General features: G+C 41.8%; 1 protein-coding gene across 2 annotated transcripts; it reads left to right on the top strand.

Moving 5' to 3' along the window:
• The first annotated feature begins 1334 nt into the window (after positions 1–1334).
• On the top strand, positions 1335–7540 carry LOC136486772 (cycloartenol-C-24-methyltransferase 1-like). Of its 2 annotated transcripts, none has more exons than XM_066483765.1 (8): positions 1335–1581; positions 4048–5493; positions 5592–5665; positions 5773–5857; positions 6571–6646; positions 6746–6871; positions 6981–7078; positions 7178–7540. In XM_066483765.1, the coding sequence occupies exons 5-8, from the start codon at positions 6626–6628 to the stop codon at positions 7242–7244; spliced, it is 312 nt and encodes a 103-aa protein (XP_066339862.1). In that variant the 5' UTR covers positions 1335–1581; positions 4048–5493; positions 5592–5665; positions 5773–5857; positions 6571–6625; the 3' UTR covers positions 7245–7540. The 2 variants fall into 2 exon arrangements, with proteins under 2 accessions (XP_066339862.1, XP_066339861.1); XM_066483764.1 differs by having other exon boundaries at positions 1402–1581; positions 4048–4150; positions 5427–5493; positions 6981–7540.
• The last annotated feature ends 783 nt before the right edge of the window (positions 7541–8323 follow it).

Below are 8323 nucleotides of genomic sequence, written 5' to 3'. Positions count from 1 at the left end.
CGGTTGGGAGGCGCAGCCGCGGGCGGTACGTACGGTGAGATACCGTAGGTGCTTAAGAGTGAACGAATGAGTGAGACAGAAATGGTCATGAAGTAGTTGGATGCTGCGGCAATCAGGTACAGTTGATGGTAGATGGACTAATGCATCGGTGTGTAAAGAGTAGTGAATTGATTGTCTAGCAAGCATGTACGAGCTGATAGAGAGCATGAAAGCAAGGAAAAATACTGGAAAAAAATAAAAATACTGACTACGATAGTAACTAAAGGTGAAAAACTGAACATAAAAATACTGATTTCAGCTGAGGTACAATACTCAGTACATCAAGAATATAGTACTTCCTTCATACAATGGATAATACGGGATTCAAATAAGCATATGAAAGTGAACGTGCTGAGAATACTCAATCGTACAAAAGATACGGTGTGACGGAATGTATAATATATGATAAAAAAAACACACATGCAACACACCCTCTTTATCTCTCTTTTCCCATTACACAAGCTTGGGTTATACTAGTATACGGAGACACGGAATTCTTTTTCTTCGGTTGGTGGGCCTGTGCATCCATGGGAGAGGCCACGTGGGAGGATTGGTGACGTGTCCAACTTAATATTCTTGGATCAGCATTGCTTCCCATGGAATTATTGTTGATGGTAGGAAATAAGGAATTAGTAACCATCATCATGTGGTACCCTACTTTCAGTGGAGAATGCTTCTCTTGTATCATATGCTCGGGTTTATAGGGGCGCTGATGTGTCACCTATGAGGTGTTGATCGTATTTCACGGCTCACCCCTATCTCCCCTTATATAGTCCAGGGCAAGGTTACAGATGGTATGCCGAATGATATGAATCTACGGTTTCCTAGTTTGTTACAAAGAGATCATATTGGATCGATTGGGTTATCACGATTTGCTTGGTCCCAAGGCTATCTAGGCAACATCTTGTCTTCCAAGTAGTTGATGTGTCCTATCTAGTTTAGGCGTCTTCCTTAGCAGGCTCGGCCCATCCTATCTTGTCCAAGCTTCTCTCCATACGGCGAGGGTAACGGGCCCCAAAATACCAACACCGCCGATCTTTGTCCCAAACCAAACCGGTAGTAAAGATGATTTTACCGCCAGTTTTATTCTCAACTAAGAGGATATATTATCATCAATATAATGGTTTTAACAATACCAGCGATGTATGTTGATGGAAAAAACAATTTGTGTAATAGTGACGGGTTTGTTTGAGCAGTTAAACTTCTCATTCGTCTAGAAGTTGTTGCATCACCCACTTGTTAAAATGCGACCGGCTTTATTTAGAAATAGCTACCTCATCCACCTCAATAAATCCATTTGAGCTTCGTGTGATATTTTTCCCCACCTCCTTGAGGTGACAGCATCACGATGTTGCTTGGGAGACGATGACAGATAGATATTGGAATGCACTCACAGAAAAATAATTCATCGATTTTCAGGTCCATCACGATTGACAGGTTATAAATACAGGCTACTCACGGCAACCTTTGCCGGCAGCAGGTCGGGGTGACCTCAGACCATTTGGAAAAGAAGCATTTTGAGAAGAGGCTCTTTGTGATCAGGTCATTCTTATTCTCATTCGCTCATATGCATACTCCAGCATAAAAAAACAAAGAACTCGATGGCATCCCTTTCTTGTGTTTTTTGTCCTATTTTGAGAGCATATTTCCTGCATAGTTTCTGATGTGAATGCTACGAAACTACTTGCTTTTTGTTACCGTTTCAATCTCCTGCTTAAGATATGACTTAACTTCGCATCGTTCTCTTGACTAGACTTTACATAGCATCAGAAGTACCACTCTTGGCTGACTAGTATAGAAACGGTCAATACGTCATTACAAAAGCTGGCAAGTTCTCATTTCACGAAGCCTCCCTTAATAGAATCATATGTCCATAGATAAATTATTGATCATCATGTGCGGATAACATGTGTCTCCAATAGTACATTATTTTCTGAACCTAGACAAATACTTCCTTCTAGAGGTCAGGATAAAGGCGTAAAACTTTAAGACGGGCAGAAAAAAAAACATGTTCCACCTGTGATCCATTATTACAGGCCTAGTCCATCATTTAGTTACCACACAGGGCGCCTGTGGTGGATCTAGAAAGGGACAAGGGGGGCTAAATAATACTCCATTCTGATCATAAGTTGTAATGTAAAACGCAAATTCAAATGACTCCATTCTTTGTATCAATCTAGATCATATAGTTTTCTTTTGCCCTTTAGATCCATCTCCACTAATATTCTCTAACATCTCCGGTACAAAGGACCACATGAAAAAAACATGTGCCAATGTTTTGTGACGCGTACCCAGCCCACCATGTATGACTAGGCATAGCAAGACTAGTTTCTTAGTTTTTCCGTCTCACAGGAAAAATAGCACCACCACGTAATTGCTCTACAAGCATCTCATCATGATTTTGAATGAGTTGATCGTTCCTCTTGCAAGAAGCACTAACAGTATTGACAATCGAGAAGTGACATAATTAAAGAAATCAAAGGTTGAACCACAACACTTGGCTACAGAAACTACCACAAGCTGCAATTTATGAGCAAAACAATGGCTGTAAAAAGAAAATGGGTTTTCATTCAATTCCAGTCTATGTAACCCATGAAACTGTCCTCATATATGAATCACCATCATATCCTTGGCCTCTAATCCTGGAAATAGATAGACCATATCTTGCAGTCATAGCGTCCAATGCTTCCTTTAGTGAAGGTGATGTGGTGTCATCAGAAACATGCTGAATGCCAAGGAACCTCTCAATCACATTTCCTTTATCATTGACAAACATACAAGAGAAAAGGGGAAAGTATCGTTAGTTGAAAACAACAATACAAAACCAATGAAATATAAAAATTAAGAGGTGATATATACGTCACAACCATAGCCATTTGTTCCTCATCAACAAGCACAGTAGAAAACTATCACCTATTTCAATTTTAATTAACTCACTTGTCTCTTGTGTACAAGCCCTAACCAAATCTATCTGAACTACTGGACAAATCATTTGATTATTCCTTGGAGCATTTTTCACCGGTCACAAGTGCAACACTAGGATCCTTCTTTCAATATCATTGAAGCATCTCCATAAAGTTCGCGTTATTTATTGATGTTTTAGACTCATCATGTACATGAAAGGCTAGAGCTTGCAAAAGGAGAAATCAAGCGATACCTAACATGATAGTTAAACGAGCTTTATATGCCTCCTCTGCTACTGCCCTTGTCACATTCCACACATGTTATACACTTTAGAAAAGGAGAAACTTAGTGGATGATTGAATTCAGTAGCTCACCGTGTAGACAGGAGACAACCAAACAGGATCATAGGAGTGCAGCCGTGCGCTTGTGCTACCATGCAGGAGAGCAGGGCTGAGAAAGTGAGGAGGCCAGGACCAGGAGGAGGGGCAGCCGGCAGGCGACCTGGCAGCCTGGAACTAGCCACGCACCCGTGCTAGAGAACTGGCCCAGCTAGCTGGCTAGAGACCTGGCCATGGCTGGCTGCGGCGTGGAGGAGGCGGTCAGGATGCTTGCAGGAGGCAGCCGCGGCTAGGAAGGCAGCGATAGCGATGCTGATCGTCAGGAATGAGCTGGCACGGCGTCGGTACTCACGAATTGTGACTTGACTGAGCAGGGAAGTGGCTGAACGTCGGGCTCCTCACTTGTATCGGGCGCCTGCTATGGTTTCGACGGGGGTTGTCGGGCTGGGTCTGAAGACCAGCTCCCATGTTTTTTTTGGCTGAGGATAGGGGCTGCAGGACAACTCTACGATAAAGATTGATTTACGACAACTCCAATACACACCAGTTGTTTTTCTTTTTATAAAATTCCATCAGACTTAAATAAAAAGATTGACTTAGGACATCTTTAGAAATTGATTTATTTGTGGCTTGAGACTTGTTTGTCATAATCTGTTTACCTAATCAAATGATTTGACTTAGGACATCAGACTTAAACCTTTTTGTCATAATCTGTTCTATATCCGTTCTGTCATAATTTGTTTACCTAAAATTGTTTTTTATGCAGAATAATACCACGAAGTAATGTCACAGTCCGGGGCCTCAAATGTTTCTAGGGCCTTTCAAAGGCGAAACATCGCCAGGAATCAATTTGAATCAGCCGTTGAACAGTACTGTCTCTGTCTTATCTTCAAATGCCAAACATTGAAATCAGTCCCTTGCTAATGTGTGGTGATATGTGACTTAGATGCTACTCCATCTGTTCTAAATTATAAGTTGTTTTAAATTTTCTAGAAATATAGTTTTATATGCATCTAGATACGTTGTCTACATATACAGTAAAGATGACTATGTATCTTAAAAAGCTAAAATGACAAAATTTGTAACAAAGAGAGTAGTAAATGTCTATGTATTATCTTTAAATTAAATGCCAAACCGTAAGCCCTGTCACTGGAGCAAGGGTGTGAAATTAAAACGTTCGACGGGAAATATAACTAAACAAGGGCTGGACCTCGCTGCTCCATCAATGTGGCAGGACGTGCTACACTTCCAGGGTGTGCATCGTGGCAGGTTGGCGATTAAGTGAAAGAGGACGAGACATGAGACAGTTAGGAAGTAGTTTGTAGTTGAAGGAAGGGGCAGATATGGATGGAGATTTAGTGGTTAAAAGTGGCCCTGTTCGCTTCGCTGAAAAGGCATGGCTGAAAGTACTGTTCGCTGATTTATTGTGAGAGAAAAACATTGTTCCTTCGCTGAAAGAGTACGGCTCATAAGGCAAGCGAACAGAGCCACTACAATACATACAAAAATACAATATCTCAGTCAACTCAGAACGAGACAGATGCCCTTTAGTTTTAACACTGAGAATCTAAATAGTTCCATATATGATATCGATAGGCAATGAATTGAACCGTTTTTAGCAGCACCTTTTATTAGTCCATAGACTATGACACATTCCTCCTGTATAGGGGTCATTGTAACTGGTGTGTATTTTGAGTATGGCCTTTCACCCAATTTGGCTGGAGCCTTGTTGCTTGCGTCTGAGCAGATGTTCTATTGGAGTTTGGCTGGGGCTCAAGGCATTTATATTCCTCTTGCCCTGGATCCTGCAGGCAAACGGTTGGTGTGTATGGTTTCCTGGTTGAGGTCATAGTTTGCTCTGATCATGGGGCGTGGATGAATTTCTAGATTCTTGGGTGTCTAGGATTGTTGTTGGGGTTCTTGCCCTTTTCCTTCTCAATACAAACACATGCCGCTCTTTTTAATGTGTGTGTTAAAAAAAATATACAAGGCCTCTATAATAGAAGTGTATTGATATATTATACTACTTGCTAACAGCCAAACAACAAGATGCCACCATTTATCAGAAGAGGCAATTTTTCTTGTTCTTTTATTCGAAACCTTCCTCCTAACTGCTTGGAGGCCCGAGTGCTCATTTTGTTTCAGATATGAGAAGTACCACGACATACATGGAGGGGACAAAGAATTCAGGAAGTCGAACTATGCACATATGGTAGATACCGTTCTTTCAATTTCAACCGAAGTTAAATACATACTCAAATGTTGACAAGTTTCGGAGCTAAATGTGTGCATTTTTATTATACTAATCAGGCAAACACTTATTATGATCTTATAACAAAATTTGTTGAACTTATGTGGGGTCAATCATTCCATTTCGCCCCAAGGTAATGTTTGAACTTTGCTCCAGTTGCAACATACTAGACAACGTACATTGCCCATATCAAAATTATGGCGCATTCACCAGCTTCAACTCTGCCTGTGTATCCTTTAGATGGCATGGTGAAACACTTGGCGAAAGCATCAAGCGGTTTGAGCATTTTATTGCCCTTCAATTGGGGCTCAAAAAGGGGATGAAGGTTGGTAAAAAGAAAATAATACAACATTGTTAATTTTGCAGAATAGATGTTTGAGCTTTTTTTTTATGGTGCTAGGATATTTCAAGTTTTTAAAATAATACTACGACCTATATCTGACATAAACAACGGTTATGTAAAGATGTATTTTAAAACAAATATTAGCATTTCTTTTAATAAATTTTCATCATGATCTATCTAAATATGCCCGTAATTGATAAATAGACAGACATGAACCTAGCTAGTCTACACTCATATGACTAAAAGTGGTACGAAAATTGTGTTATCTGCTTGTGAGCGTTAATATTTGGATCCATACAAAGTTCAGTCTGAACAATGTTTATCTTCAAAACTGAGTTGGACATAGAGATTTTCTACCATAAATAATTTACAAAAAACATATTATGTGGATCCGTAATACTGTTTTCTCCACCATAAATAGAGTTTTGTCTATTTGTGAATATTACTATTTAGTTCTGTAAAAGGTTCGTTTTGAACAATGTTTATCTTCAAAGTGAGTTGGACATGGAGTTTTCTACCATAATATTTTAATGAAATCATACTATATGGTATATATTTATCCACACTTGGTGATTTGCCATCAATGAAGCCTTTTTCCACTGACGCATTTAGTGTGCCTTTTAGGGTGTTTTACATTTTGTTATCAAAGGAAGTTTTCATAAATTCTGAATCATGTCTTCCTTGTTAATCTGCAGGTCTTGGATGTAGGATGTGGAATTGGGGGGCCCTTAAGGTCAGTGCATCCAGGCTATGAAAGAAGCTGGATTCGAGGTGCTGTACTAAAACCATCAGGCTATGGTTTCAATGAGACAGATCTAGGTCAAATTACTTTGGGATATATAGCGAAATGACTCTTCTGTTTCATTTTAGATTGTCTTGGCGAGGGATCTTGCTGAGGACTCTCCATGCCCATGGTACTGGGACATAGATGCCCGCCTTTTCTCATGGAGCAACTTCAGTTACTCTGGTGTCGCAAAGTTCCTCATGCGTGCAATTGTAAGTTACAGGACTGTACTGAGACATGTTTTTAGGTAGTCGTATGATCTGCAGGCTTTTGTGGGTAAGAATGTCTCAAGCTACTGCTTTATCGTTAATTTTATTGCAGGCTGGTACACTGGAGTTCCTCCGGATTGCTCCGAAAGGCAGCAGTAAGCTTGTTAGCATGCTGCATACTGCATCCAATGACCTCATCATAAGCTGTCGGTAAGTCTTGAAAGGAAACTACAATGTCCTTATCAGAATCATAGAGTTGAGCAACCAAAATAAAATTTGAAAGAAATAATGGACGATGCATGAGCACAGGGAACAGATCTTTACAGTGACCTTCTTTGTCCTTGGCCGGAAACCTCTCAAGGAAAGTGATGTTTAAAGCAACCTACAATATAATGTCTAATGGAGAAAAGAATAAAGTTTCGTCGGATCCTTCTCCATTGAGCCTTATAAGATATATATATGCTACGGAAGATGCTTGCTTCCATATGTAATCATATACAGTACTAGATTACTGATTGTGATGTATTTGAAATAATCATATTTGCCTTCAAATGTTATAGAAAATGTTTGTTTGCACATACACTGTACCAGATTACTAATTAGATTAGGATCTAATTAGTATATTGTAATGTTGAATTGTGACTCAAATAAGTATATTGTAATGTTGAATTGTGACTCAAATACTACTTAGATTAGGCCAAAGGGCGCATAGCTCAAACGGTTAGGTGACCCAGCGTCACTTCGCAGGTCCTGGGTTCGACTCCCCGTGGGAGCGAATTTCAGGCTGAGGTTAAAAAATATCCCCTCGTCCGTCCCCATAACCAAAGCACTAGGGGGCACCGGCCTAATTCTCACTTGGGCGACGGAAAACCACCGTGTAAGGGTGAGGGCGGGGGTTCAGGGGGTTTTCTCGGCCGGGTGAGAAGGTCCTTCTTCTTATTTGAAATGCTACGGGGGCAGTCTTAACCCCCCTGGTCGAGTTTTTTACTACTTAGATTATGATCTGCGATAATGCAACTAACAGAACGCCCGCCCGTGACTTTACGTCCAGACGCAGCTCCCAAGGAGAAATCCCCATTCGAACGGACGCCTCCGACCGCTCACTCTAGCACGCGATGCTCGCCCTCGCTTCCTCCTACCCATTCTTATCCCTTCCGCGCTCGCACCCTGCCCCACCCCGAAGCGCGGCCATAGCGCCCTCACCCACCCTGGCGTGCACGCTCCCCACCCCGGTGTCCTCCTCCCCTACTCCGGTGGTTCCTTCCCCCACCAAAGTGGCCTCCTCCCCCACCATGGCGGCGCCCCCCCCCCCCACCCCACCCCGGCATCCTCACCCACCGAGAGTGCCCAATGCACGCGGATTCAGTGGCCCTCTCCCCCACCCCGGCGAGATCCATGGAGGTGGCGCAGCGTTGTTGCTGGGGAGTGGGCGCGGCTCTCCCCACCCCAGCGCGG

Source organism: Miscanthus floridulus, chromosome 10 (assembly GCF_019320115.1).
Source record: "Miscanthus floridulus cultivar M001 chromosome 10, ASM1932011v1, whole genome shotgun sequence".
In the NCBI taxonomy this organism is placed as follows: Eukaryota; Viridiplantae; Streptophyta; class Magnoliopsida; order Poales; family Poaceae; genus Miscanthus; species Miscanthus floridulus.
This window is presented reverse-complemented; position numbering and strand designations above follow the sequence as displayed.